The sequence below is a fragment of the Artemia franciscana genome, chromosome 9 (genome assembly GCF_032884065.1).
Source record: "Artemia franciscana chromosome 9, ASM3288406v1, whole genome shotgun sequence".
Taxonomy (NCBI): domain Eukaryota; kingdom Metazoa; phylum Arthropoda; class Branchiopoda; order Anostraca; family Artemiidae; genus Artemia; species Artemia franciscana.
The window spans coordinates 43,511,009-43,535,305 of record NC_088871.1 but is presented as its reverse complement, the minus strand read 5'-3'; the positions used below and the strand labels follow the sequence as shown (position 1 = coordinate 43,535,305).

The window sequence follows — 24,297 nt, the reverse complement described above, 5'->3', positions numbered from 1 at the left end:
AGCCCTCTCGCGACATTCTAGGACCACTCAGTCGAGTCAATACGATCACCCCTGGAAAAAAAAACCACATAAACACGCATCCGTGATCTGTCTTCTGGCAAAAAAAATGTGAAATTCCACATTTTTACAGGATATAGTCTTCTTTTTATTAAGGAAAATCTTTTTTAAATTAAAAATTAAGCGAACTTAAAAGGGAGCTTTTTAGAAGATCTTTATTGGAAACGTTAAAGTTTGATCGAAGAAGCGGGGTTAAGCATGTAACAACCACCCTTTTATAGTTAGGATGCCACTGAATGTTAAACAGAACTTAGTCGGAAAAAATTATAAAATCAATTTTTTCCAATGGAAATAAACAGGATAGTTGAAACTTTAAACAAAAGGATACAATCCTGTATATAAAGGGGGGGGGCTATCAAACCAATTAAACACTCTTCTTCCCCTCTGTACACAAAAGCTAAGCACTTATCAAAGTGCTTCGAGAATAATTGCTCTATAAAAAGGTAAATATTATAGATGTTTACTGCTTTCATTACAATCCCTCGACCACAAAAAAACTTATTCATTTTAATGTTTTATACAATAGAATGCTTATTGCAATATTTAAACGGCTATCAGTAAATAAAACACTTGTAAGTGCTTGACGGATATGTATTTTCCGCTTTAAATTTTTTCAGTAAAGTACTAGTGAAACATTAGCGTGAAGAGGGAGGCACTGACAGAAAGGGGTTTTTTATGTCACTACGTATTTTCATTTCAATTGTTTTAGGTTGCCTTTTTGGTTGAGTATAATTGGACTTAAAGCAAATTGAGTTTCCATTGATTTATGGGAGAAATTTTAAATAAATCAAGAGGTAAATTGGTACTTTAAAAATATAAGATTGAGTTGAAAACTTTATGTTTTTTTTTAGGGCGAATACTCTTCTACACTAGGAGATTTTCCAAAACAGGAGGAAGGAAAATAAAAAAAGAATTTGAAATGTATCTTTTTAGTTGCAGTAAGGACTATTTTTCAGCAAATACTTGGGAAATTTCTTTGAACCTTTCCCTCCCTATAGAGGGTTATAACACCAAAAATAAAAACTAGGTGATTCTTTGTCTTGGCATCAGCCTCCTAGCCCCGTATTACCTCTCGTAAAGCAGCCTATCAAAAAATATTTATTTCACTAGCAGTGTTATTATAATCTAAAACCATCATTACTTTGAATAATCTTTGTCGTTATAATAATTACTTACAATTAGAATTATACCTAAATTATTTATTGTTTGTTATTTATTTATATTACTTATGGTTACGCATATTATTTATGAATAATCATTTATTTTTGGTTAGTATCATTATTTTTATAAATTAATAAAGTTCAGTCGCTTTTACATCAGCCTCACACTTAAACAATAAATCTAAGAATAGAGGTGACGCATAAGACTTTGTTTTCAAACTTTGAACATCTTTTTTATAGTTTTTGATGATGAAGACCCTGATGTCACTCTGCCTGGGCCTCTTAGTGTGCATTCTGGAGCGCCACTTGTTCCGCCACGTTCAGTGCCAGCTCTAACGTGCCGTAGCATCATTATGTCATGTGTGGTGTGCTTCCATTTGGTACGGTAACCTGGTGAACGCCATTTTTTAAAGTGGGCAGCCCATGGTGACTTCCAAAGATTGCAAATCAATAATCTTAAATCTGTCACCTCACTTTGTTGGTGATAAAGTAATTGCACAAGGAAGCATAACTATTCCCAAAAGTTGGTTATCTCCGGAGATGTTAAGTCCCATTTTTCTTTATTTGATCCAGAACTTGCATGTTCTGATACTTAGAGTAAGGGGGAAAACTGTCAAGCTTCATTGTTATTAACGAACTTTGAAACTTGGTCTTTTTTATGTTTATCTAGTAAATTTTATAGATCCAGAAAATGTTTCTCCTACTTTGAAATAGTTAGATATCCTATTATTAGTGTCAAATAGCTTTCAAGATAAATAATGGATTCTTTTATTTCTTTTTTACATTCCAAGCAAAGCGCTGAAAACCCCAAGTAGTCATCCTGATGAAAAACAACTATCGCCATCACAATTTTCAGGCACATGAAAAACAAATAAGAGTGTTTTCATCACAGAGGTTAAATTAATGAAGTAATAGTGAATTTAAAGGAGATTAGCTGTAAAAATACTATTCATTTTATGCTTATACCATATATGCGACCTTTTTCAAAATTAGAATTAATCTTGAAAAGGAAGCTGCTTAAGAATATTTTGAAGGGTTGACAAATGAAGGATAAAACTAGGAGAAAGTGAGCATATCTCAATAGTGATCAGATTTATAACTTTAAATGTTTATGAACCCTTACATGAACTGTGTAGAGGTCAACATGCCCAAGTCCGTTAAACTTCCAAAGAGGAAATTCAGAAAAATGTTTCCAGTGATGTTATTGGAGGGCGTTAGGCTTTACCCCCTAGATCCCCCCATATATTTGGAAAAATTACTTTTTCAAGGTATTTGTACAAAAAAAGTGTGTTTTGGGGTATTTTAAGTTGAAAAATCAAAAAGTTGAAAAATCAAAAAGAAGACTTTATCTTTATCATCGATAGTGAAAAGATAGTCTGACATCTTTTTACTATCTGCAATGGGGTGCAGATTGACATTCTGCACCCTACATTTTAATTCAAAAATCCATCGTTTCTTAAATTATCGATCGCAACCCGGTACAAGGTCACAGAAAAATTTCACTGGATCGCTAGAGAAAATCCTGGAAATACAAAATAAAGTCACTTGTTATTTTTTCATAGCACTTAGACACTCGGGATATTGGCAACGTGTGTTTTTTTATTATTTCATATAGCGTTGTGCTTCTAACATAGCTAGGTATAAGGATTATTCCAGAGTCCTCATTTTTGTTTCACTGAGCATCTAAATGATGTTGATGGTTCATTCAAAGGATCTGTCGATGGAAGGTACTTTTACAACCAATATTGAAAAAGAAGGTGAGTTTGGTCTACGTAAATATTTGTAAAGATAATCTTAATCTAAGTTTAATCTATGCATCGTTCGTCACTTCTTCATACAGCAGAACTAGTCTCCAAAAAGTTGAGAAAATCTTCTTTAGCTGATGTTCGGTCAAGCGTGGAGTCAGAATCGATGGTACCTCCAGCATTCATCGGCACAACAACAACTTCTCCACTAAAGTCGGGTGATTCGTCACCAAAATGAAACGAAGAAAGATACGAATGAAGTGGCTGAAGTATCTTCTATCCAAGTATTAAACTCAGAAATTCCATCTCATCTGGTGATGCCCATCCACCCCATTGCTGATATACCTGTACCTACGGTTGCCACTGAGACCCTTCCAGTTCCTGAAACATATGTTGATTCACCATAGGTATCAATTCCAACACCACATAGTGCTAACGTTGAGCCAGGTTTACAAAAATAAATGAATCCAATTTCCCAGATGACTCCTCGCCTAAATATCCACTCCCTGAAATTGAACAGCAGGAAAAGTCATCGGTAAAGTTAATATATCCCTACAAAGAAGGACAGTGGAGTTCTTTAAATCCCGGAGACAAAAATACATACGATACAGAATTTTTTATTTTATTTTACAAGATTTGCTGTTTGCTAAAATGCAAACAGCTGGGCCGTAAACTGGGCTTCCCAGGGTCGTAAAAAGAACCAAGACTGCAGTTGAACCACTCAATCAAGCATGAACGTCCGCCAAAAACGTTGCAGGTAAGGGCACCATTTACGACTCACTTGCAGCGGCATACAAGCAGATCGGACTTTCCTTCAACGAATCTAAAACAGAACTTCTTTTCTTCAATGGTTCAAAAAATGAGCTTTCAATTAACCTCTCCGTTAAAATTGGCGACACTCTGATTAAGCCTTGTGAGTCCCTTACGTATCTTGGCCTTCCTATTTCTCCTACATTAAAGGACACACGCTCAGCACTGACAAACCACCTCTGTTCCCGTCTACGAGCGTCTTACGGATTACTAGTTGCCAATAAGTATCGTTTCAACCGTCCTCTCCTTGCCCGGCTATACAATGTTTTTACTACTCCCCATCTGCTTGCTCTGGTTCCCTTCTGGAGAATATTCACAGCTACCGAAAAGAAAGCTATTTGCAGCGCATTTTACAGATATGCTAAGTTTCTACTGCGTCTCACTTTGTGGCACAGCAATGGCGACATCTCCAGGAAATATAAGGTCACCAACCCTTCCATGGTCATAGAGAGAAGAATTCCCAAATTCAGTACCAATGTTTTAAGGGCCAACCACCCCTGGACTAGTATTATTTTATAATATTTGTAGTGGAAGTGTACTTAAAATTTTGCTTTTCTTTCTTTTTATTTTATATATTCCGTCTTTTCGGCTTTTGACGGGTAATAAATTAATAATAATAATAACAATAATAGCAATGGTGAGGGGAAGAGGATGGGAGTCCTTCGGATATATATATATATATATATATATATATATATATATATATATATATATATATATATATATATATATATATATATATATATATATATATATATATATATATATATATATGTATATATGTATATATATATGTATATGTATATATGTATATATAAATATATATATATATATATATATATATATATATATATATATATATATATATATATATATATATATATATATATATATATATATATATATATATATATATATATATATATATATATATATATATATATATATATACTAGCTGGGTCCCTTGCTATCCCAGCTAAGATCTTGTCTAAAGGTCCACCTTTCAAACAACCTGGCAGTCATAGGCAGAACGCACATTTTAATTGTCAAAATTGCTTGGAGGGCGACCAGCCCCCTCCCACGCCCATAAATTTCCCAAGCAAATTCAGTCAAAATTTTGATACAGCCATTTTGTTTAACGCAGTTGAATGGTCCGGAAATAATGTCTTTGAGGACTACCACCCCCATACAGTCCTCGGGGAAAGGGCTTTAAGTTATGCCCTTGGGGCATATAAGGTTTTTATTGAAAGGGTGGTTGTGTAAGCTTCGGAGGGGGCTCATTGGATTTTTAACAGAAGTTATGGTGCCCTTTTTAGGAGAAACAGTGACTGGAGGGCAGATACCCCCCCCCCCTCACACACACGTCGTATTGTACTGAAATGTATCCAATTGAACTTTTAAGACAGTTTTTTATTCAATATAGTCCGAAGATCATATAACAAGGCTTTTGGGATTTAAAGAAACCTCTAGAGCCTGGGGTAAGGATTGTAGGTTATGGCTCGGGGTATTTATTTTTTTATGGAAGAGATGGTTGTATAAATTTTTGAGGAGTCTCGTTTGGTTGAAAATTGGAAATTCTGGTTTTCTTTTAAAAGTTAAAAGTGATAGAAGGCAACTGGCCCCCTCCTGACTACCCTTCTTTTCACCAAACGCATCAGACTGGAATTGTGAGATAGCTATTTTGTTCAAAAAAGTCCAAAAACATATACAATTGTCTCTAGGGTTTGCAAATCCCCCAGAGACCTGGAGCAAGGTTTGTAAGTTATGCCCTGGAGGCATATAAGGTTTTTATGGAATGGCTGGTCGTATAAACTTCAGATGGGGCAATTTGATTTGAAATTGGAAATTATAGTGCCCTCTTTAAGAGTTAAAAGTGATTTGGCAGCAACCAGCCCCCTCCCCCTCCCCACCCATCATTTCCACAGAAACATGCAGTCAAAATTTGAAATAGCAATTTTGTTTAGTATAGTTGAAGGGTCCGGAAGTTATGTCGTTAAGGATGCCAACCACCCCGCAGCCCTCAGGGTATGGGTTGTAAGTCATTCCCTAGAGGCATGTAAGGTTTTTGTAGAAAGAGTGGTGTTATATACTTCAGAGGGGTCTCATTGGATTGGTAATCCAAAAGTGCCCTTCTTAAGAGTCAAAGTGATCAGAGGGCAGCTACCCCCGCCCCCCTACACGTCGTATTTTTCCCAAAATGCATCCAATAGAAATTTTGAGATAGCCATTTTATTCAAAATAGTTCAAAGATCATATAACAGGGCTTTTGGTGTTGTTACCAACCACCAGGGTCTGGGGTTAAGGGTTGTAAGTTATGTAAGTTAATTGCCCGGGGGCAATTGAGATTTTACGGAAGGCATGGTTATATAAACTTTACAAGTTGCCCATTCTCTTGAAAATTGGAAGCACTAGTTCCATCTTCAGAGTCAAAACTGATGGAATTCAACTAGCCCTCTCTTAACTACCCCTCTTTTCATGAAACGCATCTGGTTAAAATTGGGAGATACCCATTTAACAAAAATATAGTCCAAAGAACATATAAAAATTCTTCTAGGGTTGAAAAAATCCCCCAGAGAACCGAGGAAAGGGCTTAATTTATGCCCTGGGGGCACATGAGGTTTTTATAGAATGGGTTGCCGTATAGATTTCATACGTGGCTCACTTGATTTGGAATCGGAAGTTATATTTCCCTTTTTAAGAGTAAAAAGTGATTTAACAGCAACCAGCCCCCCTCCCCCCCCGCATGCCCAATCATTTCCCAGAAAAACATCCAAACAAACTTTTGAAACATCTACTATTCAGCATTGTTGAAAGGTTCAGTTATTATGTGTTTGGCGATGTCAACTCCCTTCCCCCAAGGCCTCAGGACAAGGGTTGTGCGTTAGGCAATTTGATCATTGTTTACATATAGAATAAGTTATTGAGAAAAAGTATGCATGTTTGACTGCTACTTTCCCAAAATACGAAGGGCATTAAGGTATGTCTTTCAAGGATTATCGAAGATAGTGTTGAACTAAATCAAAAAAAATTATGTGTATATGGGTTGTCAAAAGGGTGTAACTAAGGAATGACTGAGAATATTAATTTTGAACTGCCAGAACATGATAAGGGAGATGATCAATTGACCAAAAAGGCCAAATTTGCGTGCGACTTCTATTACTAATACTATCACTACTATCACTAAAACTACTGCTGCTGCAGCAGTGTTGAACTAAATCAAAGCAAGTTATGTGTATATGGGTTGTCAAAAGGGCGTAACTCAGGAATGACTGAGTATATTAATTTCTAACTGCGAGAAAATGATAGGATAGATGATCAATTGATCAAAAAGGCCAAATTAGCATGGTACTTCTATTACTAATACTATCACTACTATCACTAAAACTAAAGCTGCTGTAGTGGGTACTACTAAGACTGAAGATATTGAAATAAACATCTGAGGAAAAGTTGAGGTGAAATTTGAACTAAATCAAAGCATATTTTTTTTATACAGATTGCTGATACGGAAGTATCAGCAATATTTTCGGAACAGCTTATTGTGTCAAGAGGAAACTTCAGGGATATCATGAGTGGGATGTTCAGTTGACCAACAGGCAATTTACCTGCTACTACTGCTAATAATATTGCTGCTACTACTGTTGCTTCTACTAATAATAATACACTGTTACTGTTACTACTGTTCCTACTACTACCACTGCTACTACGATACTAGTACAAAATCTTAGTACTTAGTAAAATCTAGTACAAAATCAGAATATTGAGGGGGTGTTTTAAAATAAATCAAAACACACCATCTACATGCAGGTTGTCAAAAGGGCGTATCTCAAGAAGGATTTTTGGTATTAAGTTTGAACTCTTAGAGAATACTTAAAGGGAAAGATAATTTGACAAAAAGGTAATATATGCATTTCATTACTAACACTACTACCGTTGCTACTTTTACTAATGCTACTACTGCTACTAAACTACTCCATCTACAGCTATTATTACTGCTACTACTACTATTACTAATATTAATATTACAACACTAACACTCCAACTACTTCTCCTACTACAACTGCAACTACTTTGACACTATTACTGTTAAGGGTAAGTCCATGAAGGTAGGGTTTCAGAGAATATTGATAGAGAATTCAAACTAACGAAAAACACTATGTGCATTTAGATTGTCAAAAGAGAATATATCAAGAATTGATTTGTGTATCAAGTTGGAACATCGTGTGTTGAAGGGGATGTTGGAAAAAAATCTAAGGTGATATGTGAATACTGCTAATAATACTACTGTTGCCACTACAGTTATTGCTACTGCACAAACTAAGGGTATTAAAGTGAAGCTTTCAGGGAATAATTAGATAGATGTTGAAAAGGGGCAATGCAAATAGGTGGTGGAAGATACTCACCACTATTAGATGATAAAAAGCCTTCTGTATCGAGACAAAGTGTGACAAACATTAGACTTGAACCGCCTCGATGTACGAGTCACAGGGCAGCCGCAAAAAAGTCAATGAGACCTGTAAACGACCGTCAAAAGTTTATTCAAGCAACTCGTCGCTTCATAATATTTGGAAGTCAGCAAGTTTCCAGGGCAAGTTACTATCACGACAGGGCATTGAGACTTCAACTACTGAACAGGTACCCTTCCGAGCAAAATCAGAACTAAATGATAAGCCCAACCTTACTGAACATGAAATTCAGGAAAAAAAACAGACGGGATTATGAAATGTGAATCTCCAGGACGCTGTTGAATGTGTCAAAAGGCACATACACGAAAAGAAGATTATGTATGTTATTGAGAATGGTCTAAAAAATTGTTATTGAATATAAGCCATCAGCAAGAACTGAATTCCAGAAACTGCTCAGAAACCATTTTTGAAAGGGACTTATATCCTGTAGTAGACTTTTTCAGGGTTTTAGGACCATTTTGGAAGGAGCTTTGTTATAAGTGTGGTATGCAGTTAAAGATATGAAAATGTTGTTTACTGAAGAAATCACGACGATAGCAGTTTTAGCTGAGCTACTGAAATAAAAAGATAAGAGGACTGCAGCTTGTGCTTGGTATACTTTCAGTCTTACTTGGAAACCTTTTAGAGCCGAAGCTAGTGATAATGTAGAGGTTCTAATTAGTTAGAAATATATGTACTTCACGGAGGACCCATTTCAAAGCCTGCCTCAAGCTTCATATCCTGAAAGAAGAGACAAAATGCTGACGAAAATATTTGACACCAAGGAGTTTAAAAAAAAAGAAATTCCGTACTAAATAAAGAAGGGGGTAAGAGAAAATATTTTTGTATTTTACAAAATTTTGATCCGTTTGATACAAACAATATTACAGTTTTAACTGAGAGTTGATCTACAGAATAATCTTGGGAGACAATAAATATTTCTGCAGTTTTGGTTCGAGCCTTGTTTTCTTTTACTTTAGGTTTTGTTTTACAAATGGATTTAATGCGCAATAATACATAATAATTACATATTTGTTATATATTATATAATTATATCATGTTATATATTTGATGGATTGATCCCTTTACCAGGAATCCTCGCATTTTGTAATTTGGTCAGTTTTGTTTCATTTTTAGTGTAAAAATAGCAACTTTTTTTCAGAAAGAGTTCTCTGAATGTTTTTGAAAATAAACCTATTCCTAAGAAATGCATTTGCCATTTTGTTGTCTGCCCCCTTGAAAATTTTCTGCCGGTGCCCTTGGCATCTTCTTCAATCATTAAATTATTACGTTGATGATGTATAGTAGCCCCTTGTTTTTAAATAATCTATATCATATTGAGGGCGAATGCCACACCACACGCACAATATACAGTCTCTGAAACTGAAAAGCTGCGTAACTTTTTTTTTTATAAGATAATAACTATCGTAAAATATCCTTTCAGCCCCATTAGGGCTAAAACTGCCACTTTGTGGTTCGACATTGTAGATATCAATACTTTGAATGCGCTAAGATTTTTTTTTGGTCTTTAAGACGTAACGTGTACTTAAGATAAAAATTTTCGTGTTATCTGAGAGTAATGAGAACAGATCGTCCCCTGAGAGCGGTTTTGTAGTATCTGCAACTTTTTCGGGAAGTGGAGTTAAGACTGCCATCTAATGTGAAATTTTTTGCCCTATCCGATTCCGTCGACCATTTTATTGTATCTCAACTAGAAGTGCCTCAATTTTAAATTTCGTTTATCGTATCTCACATTTTGCCGTTTTGTTAAGAGCGGTTTTGTCGTATCTCATATGGGAAAATTACATGGGCATTTTTGTCGTAACTCCGTCGACGTACACTTTTGAAGAAGAAAAAAATTGGTAAAAGTTTCACAATGAGTCACAAACGGACATTATTAATATCTGCACAAGCTGCGCAATATTGACAGGAATCCAGTTCCTCATTTTTGTGGAATTGACTAATATTTTGTTCCAAGAATATAATATATTTTATATCGTATATTATAAATATTATATTATATATTGTACATACATAGAGTATAATTTAATATTATCAAATATCAGATTTGTTATTATTTTTGTTGCGTATCAGTGGTCAGAATATATCTTGGTTATGATCGTATTTTGGTAGTGCTTCCTTGTAACGCAGCAGCCTGTCGGTAAATTTTTCGCAGTTCGTATTATTGACTTACAAATAAAGTTAACATACACTCGATGCCTTTTTTTATGTTCTTAACGAATTTAATAATCGCTTCTGTCGCAAATTCCAATTTAAGCACTTTTTGACCTCACCTAATTAACCCAACCTAACCTAACTATAATTAATTTTGGCACTGAGAAAACGTAGTATTATTTTGTCAAAAACGACCGAAAACGCATACTTTAATTGAAAAATTGGCGTCAAGGAAGAAGAAAATGGCATAAACGGCAAAATAAAATTTATTTATCCAACTTAATCGTTGAAAATTTGTGCTTGTAGATTACATAACATTATAAAAATGGATTCATAATGAAACAGTAAGTTTCTCAAACAGTCTGAAACAGTAAGAAAATCAATGAGGTATACTGTTGCATTTGATCCGAGTTTGAGGCTGGGCGTGGAGCAAACGAAATAGCTAGTGGACTATTGACTATACTAGAAAAAATTCTTTATGCTTACCCTGATATCTGTCAGTTAATTACTTGGTCGGACTCCCGCGTGTCCCAGAACCGGAACTCAATTATAAGCTTCGCCATCCAAGATGTTCTAAGAACCATTTCCACGCTTAGAAAAAGTGGTTATGAAGTATTGTGAACCAGGTCATTCGATTATACAGGTGGTCGATGCTATACATAACATTATTGAGTGGGGGCTAAAGCACCTTGATTTGTTTTCTCCGATAGATCTGGTGAGGAAGTTACTTAAAGTAAGAAAGACACGTCCTTTGAATGTCCTGTAAGTCACCCAGTCAAAGTTCTTTGACTTTCAAAAGCCGGCAAATCTGTACAAGTGCTCGTTGGTACCGAATTCAAAGGAAAAACAACTTGAGTTCCGTTAGGATAACGCTAAGAGAGTTTTGTTCAAAACTTCCTTATCTGGATACTTGCAAATGGCTACTATATCACAAGAATGTACTTCGGTTAAAAGTGACCCAACACTTCACCTTTCCGTGTTGTTGAACGTCTTGTTTTGCCCAAACTTTGTGGCAAAAATATTGATCTACCTGATGCGAAAATCAAAGATGTCAAGTATCTCCTGAAGTTCATCCCCAACCAAGACCAGAAGTATTTTGAAACCAAGATTGAACAGTACTACAAGGCCAAAGGGGATACTGAACGTTTGGAAGCCTCTCCATCTACGCGAGACCATGTCCAGAGGAGGATTCCTTTGAAACAAAACGGCGGCCAGCAAAGAAACTCACCAAAAAATATTCAGGAGACCCTCCTAGTTATTTTTTTTCTTTTTTTTTATGTATTTGCGAAGAAAATTGGTTGTACCGTGTAAGTTCCAGCAAAGGTGAAAATTTAAAAGTCTTTTTTCTCGGAATTTTGAAAACCTTAGTTACGACAAAACCGCTCTCAGGGGACGAGATGTGTGGTTTTGTTATATTAGACTTTCAGTCCAAACGCCGAAGTTTGGTCTAATTTTGTCGCCAAAATTTTAGAAGTGTGGCCAATCATACCGAAATGTTGATTGTGTAAAGAAGGGTCAGAACCATTGTATTTCGGTGCACACTGATTAATTACTTATTTCGACCACACATGGTCACTTTCGTCTAAAGATGACAAATAAAGTCGCAGTCATTGTGACTGCAGCATCGCCTCTATGACAACACTTTAAAGAAAAGCAAACTATTTAAATTAGTCGCATGCATTCTTGGGAATATATAACTGATGCAGTTTTTATTAAGATCTTGGACTTGATAGATATAGAGGTGTCCTCATTTTGTATACAACTCTAATATTCCACATAGTGGAATTAATTCCCTCAATTATATACTTTTTTTTCAAATAGGCAAGTAAGAAATAAAACTCCATCATGCAAGATGGTCAACAACTTCATAGGGCTAGAATGAGCTTTGCTGCCAGGCTCTGGCATGTGGTAGGCTTCTATATATGAATTATCATTTATGCTTGTCTTCCAATCATAAAAAATTTGCTGTTTTTTCATATTGTGGTATTTTCAAAGATATTTTATTTATTAAAGCAAGTTTGATTTCTAACAATGATATCTACTAAGGTTCAAAGTTTTGGTTTTTCTTTTTATAAAGTTTTTGAATTGTAGTAATCTCTTTTTTAAAATGGTAAATTTCTAGTTAATTGACTTCTTGCTATCTCAGAAAGGGTTTAGGTTAGGAAAATGAAACTTTCAGGCAAGGGTCTACAGGCTAAAGTATGACCTGGGAAGGTATTTTAAAGTACCCTCCTCCACTCCTTCTCTCTCTAGAGTGCCCTGAAATTTGCCTACATGACAGGTCTAACCTGTTGAAATTGTGACAAAACAACATCTTACCTTAATTATCAGTTACTAGTTGCCTTTTCTCTGCCTCTAGTTCTGAAAATGCAATTCCTGTTATTTGAGTAGAAATTTGAGCCATATCAATGTGTTTTTTTTTCAAAATTTAGGAAATATATTTGCATATCTTTAAAACCTTATAAAATGGAATTGAGCAAAGTTATGAAGCTGAAAACAGTTTTGTTGTAATCAAATTAAGCAAAAGATCTATTTTGCAAAGTTTCACTTTTATAACACAAATAGGCTATTTTTAAAGGTCGTCAAAGCTCAGGGCCCTCTAGAGGGATGAGAATTAGAGGTAGTTGCTTCAAAATACCTTCCTGGGGAATCCTTTGGTCTATAGATTCATCCCTGAAAGTTTCATTTTCCTGTTGTAATCCCTTGTCCAAATACTGAATCATCTATTGTAATAATTACAATTTTTTCTTTTTTGGGCCTTCCTACTGAAATTATACAACTGGTTGGATTCAAACCTGTTTGCTTAATCATGTAGCAAGTGGATTTTGTCTAACAAAAAAAAACTAATTTTGAAATTTTTAGGCATTTATTTAATTTGAATTAAAATATTGAAATTATTGCTCAGACACCATAAATATTTTTGTAGTTTACATAATAACTTAAGCAATTCCACAAATATACTGATGACAGTACTCTCCTATCTGACTCACCACTGATAGCAGAAGAAATGATAAAAAGAATGGTGGCTACAGCAGATATGGCAGGTTTCACAATCAGCATTCCAGAAACTAAATATTTACCAACTAAGAATCATACCAACTCTTTTATACATGTTAATAGAGATCCTATTGACAGAGTCCAAGAGTTCAAATATTTGGGAGGACTTATGGATACTAAGGGTGGAGCATCCAATGAGATCCAAGCTTGTACCAACAAAGTCTGGTGTGCTTTTGGGCAAATGTGCAAACCCCTATGGTTGGAACAAGAAATTGAGCACAAAACTCAGAATATGCTTGGTATGCATGTGCTCTATTGACCAATTGTTCACTCTTAGGTTAATAATTAATAAGTGCCTTTGTTTTCAAACACCTTTGGTCCTCAGTTTTATATATTATCAGCAAGCATTCAATTCTGTTGACAGAAGAGCTTTAGCAAAGGCCTTATCCTTGTATGCTATACCAGACAAATACATTAAAGTGATTAGTGCTTTGTACAAGAATAACACTGCTGGGGTTAAAGTAGGAAATGAGGTTACTAGCTGGTTTTGTATTAAATCAGGAATTGAGCAGGGTTGTGTTCTATCCCCCTTCATGTGGATCATCTTGATGGACTTTGTTTTAAGGAGCAAAGGAAAGGCAATGGGAGACCACAGAATCAAATGGAGAGGGAAAGCCCTTCTGGACTTAGATTATGGTGATGATTTAAGCATCTTAGATGAAAGTATGAGCAAAATGATTGAACTTTTAGATTTTTTGTGAGTTTAGGGTGCTAGAATAGGTTTTAAAATTAGTTTTAGGAAGACTAAGTCACTAGGGCTAGGAATAAGTGAAGAAGAAAATGTGACATTGGGTAACAAAAAGATTGAAGAGGTGAGCAGCTTCACTTATGTTGGTAGTATTATAAGTAAATATGGTGGGAGCAGTGAAAATGTCAAAAGCAGAATAGCCAAGGCTCAGGGTGTTTTTTCACAGTTAAAAAAGGTTGGGAAGAAATGGAAGATAAGTCTGTAAACCAAGATTGAAATATTGGAATGTACAGTGATGACAATGGTAAAACATGGCTCTGAAGCATGGCACTCCAAGAAGCAAATGAAAATTTATTAGATGGTTTCCTACATGGCCAACTTACCATATTTGAAAGAGTAGACTGTACAAAAAATGTGGTTCAATCCCAATTTTTAGGACTATAATGAAAGATTAAGGATGACTTTAAGTACTATAAGTGCTAGCTAAAATAGGGTGGTTAAATTTAAACTTTAACACAACTAGTAAACCATGTGCATTCCTAGATTTTCTGGCAAAAAAATCTTTCAGAAGCTGATGCATGGCTTGAAGATTTGACCCAATTGGTACACCAAGATATTTCAGTGTATCTTATGCTTTAATAACAGGTTCACCCAACTGAACATTTTTCAGGAAATCTGAATAGTGATTGAACACCTGGAATTCAGTCTTACTCTTATTAAGTCAAAGACCAATATGTTTATGCTCCCTATCAAAAATTTGAAAATTTTCCTCAATTCCAAAGGCTGTTCTCCTAGTATCAAGGATGTCATCCACTTACACAATAACTCTGAATATGCAGCTACTACTGGATCTATTGGCTTTTTCAAACAAAGGCTGGGTGTTGATTGGTCCTTGAGGAAGTGGAAAATCAACTGGGATGCTACTGATCATCCAACTGCTACTTCAGGGAGAGTACTGTTATGTCAGGAAATATAAGTCAGTTTCTAATGACCTTCAAGGACTCAAAATCAAAAACATTCAAAAGAAAAAAAACATTATTGAAAAGGAACCTGTATGAAAAAAAGAAGAAAAGAAATAAGCAGTAAGGTCATGAGGCAATGAAGAAAAAAACATGTTACAAAACACTTGGATGTTCAGAGAGAAAAAAACTGAAAAATAGTGTTGGACTGTCTGACCACATTATGCTGACATTCTCTATCTTTTGTAAAAGCTGCTTTCTGGTCATGCAGTAAAAAAGTGGGGCAAAAAAAGGAGTAGTAACCAATGCTAGTTTGCTATTACTAAGTTAAAATTTGAATTAAAGGTACAAAGGCAATTGCTTTTTGACATGGAAAAATCAAGAACTACCCATTTTATTGGGTGTATGTGAGATACCACCAATCAGTTCAATAGGGGTTATAATCAGGTTTGTTGTAGGTTACTCAAAGTTTAAAATATGTTCTTGTTTCTTGACATTTGTATATAGTCCAATTATAAACTAGCTTTCTGTCTGCAATAACCAGCATTGGTATACTTTCTGAGATTGAACATTTGTGCAAGCTAAAACAATTTTAGAGTTATTTGGCAGTCTTATGGGATTTGGGACTGCTGTACACATGGGTAGTTTCTAAGTGGGGTTGTTTTGCTTTCCAATTGTTTTAAGTACATATTATTCTTTTAGGATATATCTAATGTATCCAAGGTATGTAGACGATGGAAAGAATTATGCTTGGATGAATATTTCTGGAAGAAAAGACTGCTGAAGGACTGGAAAATTGACCCTACAATTGGCATAAAAAAGGGTATGACATAAGAATTACCATAACTGTGTCTTTCTATGGTGTTTATGGTAAAGTTTTGTATGCTTTACTGAATAATGTTACACAGTTAGCCACCTTTTGTAAAGCTAAGCTATTTAGGCTCCTTTTATTTCTTTAAAGTATTATATCAATACTGTTATTTCCATGTAATAGTTTTAATAGATCATACTAGCACACAATGTTTTGAATAGTAAAATTGGTTATTTTACTACAATATTAGTGTCCCCTATAAAATTGATTTTTTACTTTGTTTCATATAATTTACCTATTTTACTAGCATTTTATATATGAGTATTTTGTAAGTATATTAGGTGTATTGGTAAAATATTTAACATAACCTTGTAATTTTTCTTATTCAGAAGTTCCAAAACGTCTATGCAGTTTAAGAAACTTGTTGTTGAGCCAATTCATTCATGGTTATTTTTCAAGCTGGAGAATGAGTGATGTATTTGAAGCCTAATCAATATCATTACTTTGGTAATAACTTTGTTTAAACAGTATTTTAATGGCTACAGCCAACTGGGTTGACAATTCAAATGGAAAAACAGGTTGCATAGTAAATGATTGAAGCCAAAACTGGGCATGAATTGTGATAGCAGTGGCAGCTGCGACCTAGTAGCGAGTGAGCCTTTGCATATAGTAGCCAAAAAAAGGAAAATTGTGTTTTAAGGAAAAATTTAGGAGAGAGGGGTTGATTATCTGCTCATATATAGTGCCAATTACAATGCTGTCTGAGGCAATTGACCTTAATATTTGCTTAAAAAAATGTATCTAGAAATATAAACAAGAGCTAAGAGCTCATATGGCACTTGTGACGAGGCGAGAAGAGCTAAGAGTCAAGAGATCATATGGTATGAGCTCTAACAAAATTCTATGAATCAATAGATTGATTTAAAAAGGAAAATAAGAGGCTTAATGCCGGTCAAGATTTAAAATAAGAGCTCTGAGTCACAAAGTCCTTCTAAATATCAAAATTCATTAAGATCCGATCACACACTCGTAAGTTATAAATACCTAATTTTTTCTAATTTTTCCTCTCCCTTTTGCCCCCCAGATGGTCGAATCTGGGAAAACGACTTTATCAAGTCAAATTGTGCAGCTCCCTGACACGCCTACCAATTTTCATCGCCCTAGTACGTCCAGAAGCATCGAACTCGCCAAATCACTGAACCCCTCCCCCCAACTCCCCCAAAGAGAGCGAATCCAGCACGATTCTGTCAATCACGCATCAAGGACATTTGTTTATTCTATCCACCAAGCTTCATCCCGATTCCTACACTCCAAGTGTTTTTCCAAGATTTCCCCCTCCAAATCCCCACAATGTCAAAAGATCTGGTCGGGATTTGAAATAAGAGCTCTGAGACATGAATTCCTTCTAAAAATCAAATTTCATTACGATCCGATCATCTATTCGTAAGATATAAATACTCCAATTTTCATGTTTTCCAAGAATTCCGGTTCCCCCTCCAACTCCCCCGAATGTCACAGGATCTGGTCGGAATTTGAAATTAGAACTTTAAACCACAAGATCCTTCTAAATATCAAATTTCATTAAGATCTGGTCACCCTTTCGTAAGTTACAAATTCCTCAATTTTCAAAATTACCCCCCCCCCCCAATTCGACCAAAGAGAGCAGATCCGGTCCAGTTATGTCAGTCACGTATCTTAGACAGGTTTCTATTCTTCCCATCCAGTTCCATCCTGATCTCACCGCTTTAAGTATTTTCTAAGATTTTCGGTCCCCCCAACTGCCCCCCCCCCCAATTACGCTTAATCCGGTTGAGATTTAAAATAAGATATAGGAGTTACGAGGTTCTTCCAAATATGAAGTTTCATGAAGATCCCATCACTTCTTCGTAAGTTAAAAATACGTCATTTTTCTTATTTTTCAGAATTCCCCCCCCCCCCCCCCGCAATTGAGCGGATCCGTTCCAATTTTGTAAATCACGTATGCAAGACTTCTGCTTATTTTTCCAACCAAGTTTCATCCCAATCCCTCCAATCTAAGCGTTTCCCATCATTTTAGGTCTCTCCACCCCAAACTTCCTCCAATGTCACCAGATCCGGTCAGGATTTAAAATAAGAGCTTTGAGACACGATATCCTTCTAAAAATCAAGTTTCATGGAGATCCAATCACCCGTTCGTAAGTTAAAAATACCTCATTTTTTCTAATTTTTCAGAATTAACCCCCCCCCCCCAACTACCCCAAAGAGAGCGGATCCGTTCTGGTTATGTCAATCATGTATCTAGGACTCGTGTTTTTTCCCCACCAAGTTTCATCCCGATCCCTCCACTCTAAGTATTTTCCAATTTTTAGGTTTCTCCCTCCCAACTCCCCCCCCCCCCCAATGTCACCAGATCCGGTGGGGTTTAAAATAAGAGCTCTGAGCCACGATATCCTTCTAAATATCAAATTTCATTGAGATCCGATCACCCGTTCGTAAGTTAAAAATAAATCATTTTTTTTTTTCAGAAATACCCCCCCCCCCCAACTACCCAAAAGAGAGCGGATCCGTTCCGTTTATGTCAATCATCTATCTAGGACTTGTGTTTATTTTCCCTACCATGTTTCATCCCGATCCCTCCACTCTAAGTGTTTTCCAAGTTTTAGGTTTCCCCCTCCCAACTCCCCGCCCCCATCACCAGATCCGGTCGGGATTTAAAATAAGAGCTCTAAGACACGATATCCTTCTAAACATCAAATTTCATTGAGATCCGATCACCCGTTCGTAAGTTGAAAATACCTCATTTTTCTAATTTTTAAGAATTACTCCCCCCCCCCCCAACTACCCCAAAGAGAGCAAATCAGTTCCGATTATGTCAATCATGTATCTGGGACTTGCGCTTATTTTTCCCATCAAGTTTCATCCCGATTCCTCTACTCTAAGTGTTTTCCAAGATTTTAGGTTTCCCCCCTCCAACTCCCCCCAATGTCATCAGACCCAGTCGGGATTTAAAATAAGAGCTCTGAGACACAATATCATTCCAAACATCAAATCTCATTAAGTTCCAATCACCCGCTCATAAGTTAAAAATACTTCATTTTTTCTATTTGTTCCGAATTAACCGGCCCCTACTCCCCCCCCCCCAGATGGTGAAATCGGGAAAAAGACTATTTCTAATTTAATCTGGTCCGGTCCCTGATTCGCTTGCCAAATTTCATCGTCCTAGCTTACCTGGAAGTGCCTAAAGTAGCAAAACCGGGACTTTAGGTTTTCCCCCTCCAACTCCCCCCAATGTCATCAGATCCGGTCGGGATTTAAAATAAGAGCTTTGAGACACAATATCATTCCAAACATCAAATTTCATTAAGATCCAATCACCCGCTGATAAGTTAAAAATACTTAATTTTTTCTATTTTCTGCGAATTAACCGGGCCCCCACTCCCCCCCAGATGGTCAAATCGGGAAAACGACTATTTCTAATTTAATCTGGTCCGGTCCCTGATAAGCTTGTGAAATTTCATCGTCCTAGCTTACCTGGAAGTGCCTAAAGTAGCAAAACCAGGACCGACAGACCGACAGAATTGGCGACTGCTATATGTCACTTGGTTAATACCAAGTGCCATAAAAAATGGTTTTGGTATATTCAATGGGAATTCATATAATCAGGAGAAACTTGGAATCTCACACTTGTCATTGTTGTAGATATGTCACTGATAATTGGCAATTTTTGATCCCATCTTCAGAATGGGTGGATTAGAAGATTGGATTGGCTGATTTGTAGCTTTAACATGAAACTGACTAATATCTTTGGCATGATGTCGTTCAGGCCAAAAGAGTATGCTGGTTTGGTATAAAATTATTACTCAGTTGTATACATTTTTTTCACTCTTATCTCACTGCAAAACAATATAACCTAGCAATAGATTAAAAGTCAAGGGATTGTTAGGAATCTAGTTCAATTCCCTCAACCATTTGTGTTTTGTTTTGCACAGATTTAGAATGTTTATTTAAGTACAGATTAGGGCCCGACCAATATATATCATCTGGTCAATATGAGACTCAATGTCATTATTGGAAATCAGAAAAAGGAAAATATCTGCTTATATATATATATATATATATATATATATATATATATATATATATATATATATATATATATATATATATATATATATTTCTTCGTCCAACATGTCCAGAAGATGGTACCAGATTTCCTCTGGTAATTTTGCTTGTCCAGTCCTAGTGGGTAGACCCACCAGCTAAAATTGACCACGGTTGAGAAAGTAGAACAAGTGAGTCAAATAAAGTCAAAGTATATTTGTTGCTCAATACACACCCAGTGCAGCTATGTTCTAAATATATGGTGACTTCAAGAACATAAATCCTCTATCAAAACAACTAAAAAGAATACAGTGAATCGCACAATTTTGTTTAGTGAGCATTCACTTGCGTGGGTGAAAGATTCAAGATTCAAATGGTTAAAGCCACGATATCCAGTCACGGGCGCAGCTAAGAAGGAGAGAGGGTGGTTTAAGGTGGGGAGGAGGGAGTTCCAAGGGTTGAAAGTTTAGCTTGTGTGTCCGCTTTTGCGGGCATACTGGACATTTTTGTCGAAAAAAAATGATAAGCTCCCAAAGTGGCCTTGGTTTTCAATCTCCAATGAAGACTGAAAATAAAGGTTTGTAAAAGAAGAAGTGTGACCCTGATGAAATGCATATAACTAACACACCGAATTTTCAAGTTTTTCGGAAATTAGTAAAATATTATTTCATTTTTGGAGCAGGAGTCAAATGAAGATACAGAACTTCTTCAAATGCTTCTGAAGTCTGTTTTCTTCTGGTCTAGAATTCTGATGGAACAGAACTTTCAACTGTAAAAGTTTTAAGACGCCTTTTGAAAAACTGTAAAGTGATAAAAAAAAATTTTCGTTTAAATTTTATCAGGAATGATAACTATTGTATAAGTCTATTTTAATAGTAAAAGTTTATAGAGGATACCAAATTCTATTTTCTAAAAGGTCTGTGGGTCAAAATGAAAAATATAAAATTGTAATTACCATGATCAGAAACCTTAGACCAGTGGTTTCGAGGCACATCACTTTTTCAACGGGTTGCAGAAATTCACACTTTTATTTACACCAAGGCTGGCAGATCACCACAAGGTTTTAGAGAGATGATTAATGAAACATTAAAAGCTACTGCTCGCAACTACTGCTACTACTAAAAAGGTGGCTTAATAGTTAAAGACGAATTCTAACACGGTTCTGAAAAATTGGCACTACCCTAGAAAAAATAAGGAGAAGTAAAGTTTTGAGAAAACCGGGTTTTTATATTGCTGGTTTCTACTTAATAATCGCATTTAATCTATCATGGATAACTATTATTGCACCCAAATAAATCTCTATATTTTGTAGAGAAAAGAAACGACTTAATTGGTCAATACCCCAAGGCCTCTATTTCACAAAAGAAGAAGAACTACTTTTCGTTCCAACCTTGATGAATCCGCACTGCGTGCCTGGTTTTTGATCTACCAGCTTAGAATGATTGAATTTATATGTTTGCCATCTCTGACATATAACTTTCGTTTTAAAGCTGAACATAGATGTTGTTACTTTGTTTGTAATGAAAGTTGTTATACTGTATTTTCTTAAATTCGAAATCTTCGATTCGATAATGATCATTTACATTGAGCTAATTTACAACCTGGTCTAAAGGCTATGCGAAACGTATAAGAGTGGGAACCAGCACTAGTGTTGAAACGAAAAATCACCAACCCATTTTAGTGTTTGATTTGTTCGATTTTTAGCCTATCCTAAACTGCTGCATACTTGGCTTTTCAGGCACTTTAAAATGCAATAAAGGGTAAAGAAAGTTAAATTCTGTCACTAACCAGCTTAAATTGAACTAGCCTACCTAACCTGCGAAACTGAGAGCAGCTCTTCTGCCGTTAGGGTGGGAGGATGTCCTAAAGAAAGATTTAAGGGAACTGGGAACTTCCTGGAAGGTTCTGAAGAGGGAGGCATTGAATAGTTTGGGATGTAGGAGGAGCTTGTGTAGCTGTGTTGGCCTCAGGCCGCTCGGTGCTTCGGTAAGTTATTAGTAGTAGTATAGTAGTACTTAACCTGTCAATATATTCCAAAGCTAATCTAGGCCTACTTTCTGCAGACTGTTTGAACTTGGAATAATTCTTTAAAGAAAAATTTTCTGGTTAAATACTGTATTAGTCAATTATAGAAATATTATACCAATCGTAAAATTTGGTTTCGAGTATTTTCTGTCTCTTTTAGTGAAATTGTTTAACGCTACACTTTCAGTGGCCCTAATAGTTTCAATCCCTGTTTTCCCATGTTAAATGACCTGAAATACCACTTGGTTTTTCATTATCTTTGAGTTGGGTCGCATTGCAGTTTAGTGTGTTGCTGATAAATCCATTTTAGTGTTTCACAATTAATTTGTGTGACCAAAGGTAAACCTGGATTTTATGTAAACATTATATTTTTTGAAGCTAAATATTTTTTTTTTATTTGCTTTAAAATATAAAATTTGATAACAACTATTTTGTAGTCCCTGATGATATGAATGCAAGGAGAATTATCCTATCCGCTCGTAGTTCTGAGCTTGTCTAAGATGATTTGCTTTTACATGACAAAACTGAGGTAGAGCATACTAGGAAGAAGACGAGTACATTAAAACCATGAACGGTTTAGAAAGTGAACCATCGATTGTTGATTCAAATTCTTTTAGAATAATGATAGTAAAAGTAAAAGTACGGTAAAAAATACGGCGTTAGACTTTACAGTCCCTACCGGCGGTGCTGATCTCCGTTTCTTTGCCTTTCAGCCAGGAAGTGCAATGGGGGGCTGAGGGCCAACCACCCTGTGCTTTTGCACACACTTTCTGTTTACCTTCCTCATATTTCTCCAGTTACCCATTTAGAGCTGGGTCGACTCTGGCTGAGCTTGGAGAGTCACACCACTGACCCTCCTCCCAAACTAAATAATTGGGTACACTAGGATTCCAACCATCGCTCTCTCAGACAAAGGATCCTGATATTCAGCGCACCAATCCACTCGGCCAGGACGGCTCATAATTGATAGTAGTTCTTACAAACTTGTGTTGTTGCTCCGTGATTTCTGTATTATTTTAGGGGCACTACCGTCGGTTGAAGAATATAAACGACTATGAGAACGTATCCTTAAAAACTTGTATTATTTCTCCGTGTCTCTTGTGTTATTTTAGGGGCTTTATCCTGGCATGACGAATATATACGATTATGGAGACATGTACCAATAGTTGAGACGGAAATCTTGAAAGAGCACACCAATCAGGTTTTGCATGTTTCTTTCTCCAATAATGGAAAATTTTTTGCTACTTGCTCAAAGGATGGCTATGTTCTGGTGAGCTTTTCTTCCCTTGTTGTCTAACTTCTATTTCCTTTTTCTTCTACTTTTTACCTTACTTTTTTCTGTCACTTGTTTACTTACTTAGAACTTATTTTACTTTGTTTCTACTTCTACATCATTACTTGTTTTGTACTTTTGCTTCTTTATTTTACCTTTTTACTCATTTTATATTCGTTTCTTTTGCTTTATTCCTTTATTTTAGTGCCTATGCTATGATTATTTTTATGGGGGTGATGATGGTAGACTAAACCTGCATCCATTTTTTTTTTTTTTTTTTTTTTTTTTTTTTTTTTTTTTTTTTTTTTTTTTTTTTTTTTTTTTTTTTTTTTTTTGTAAGGGAGCCATGGATGATGCTCTCTTAAGAAATCCAGCTTGGTGGATTTATTGGTGATCTGAATTGTTAATATCGATTTATTTTACTAATTAAGAATTCGACCATGAGTATCTAAGCCACACCTTCTCTGAAAGCTGGGTCCAGAAACCTCTCATGAAAACAAAAAATTTAAGAGTTAAGATATTGTCAATATCATATGAAAAACCAAATAGTTCGGGTACTTATAAGAGTCAAAACTTGTGGCATTGTTTGAAAAAAAAAAATCAGTTGCCATTTGGCGTTCGGTATTTTTTCTCTGGAATAATAAGGCATGGTTAGCGTATTAATAGTATTCAGTTAAAAAAAAGAAAAATAAGTAAATAAAAACGCACAAACAATTGAGAAATTTGTACTCAATAATTAGGAGTTATTGTATCTTGTTGGTTCTTACTCATAGGCTTAACTAATGTCTTTTTATCCTTTCTTGAATATAGAGGAAGGATCATCAATCTTGAGACAGTTTTCAGGGAATCTCTTATGAGTTTTTCTTGTGAGGTAGCTAAAGAACGCTAGAAATAGGTTCTTTCCTTTTCTCTAGCCTAGGAAAGTAGCAGAAAATTATCCTGACTAAATAGTTCATTGGTGAATTATGCTAAAATATAAATTTTTCTTTTTTACAGCATAGAAAAGTAGCGTCTG

General features: G+C 35.6%; 1 protein-coding gene across 1 annotated transcript in view; it reads left to right on the top strand.

Moving 5' to 3' along the window:
• The first annotated feature begins 11,974 nt into the window (after positions 1 to 11,974).
• LOC136031449 (F-box/WD repeat-containing protein 5-like) overlaps positions 11,975 to 24,297 on the top strand; it is a 63,007-nt gene continuing 50,684 nt past the window's right edge. Inside the window, exons 1-3 of the mRNA XM_065711047.1 lie at positions 11,975 to 12,130; positions 15,796 to 15,916; positions 23,122 to 23,279. Coding sequence (XP_065567119.1) covers positions 12,065 to 12,130; positions 15,796 to 15,916; positions 23,122 to 23,279 — 345 coding nt within the window. The 5' untranslated portion in view covers positions 11,975 to 12,064. The remainder of the gene's footprint in view (positions 12,131 to 15,795; positions 15,917 to 23,121; positions 23,280 to 24,297) is intronic.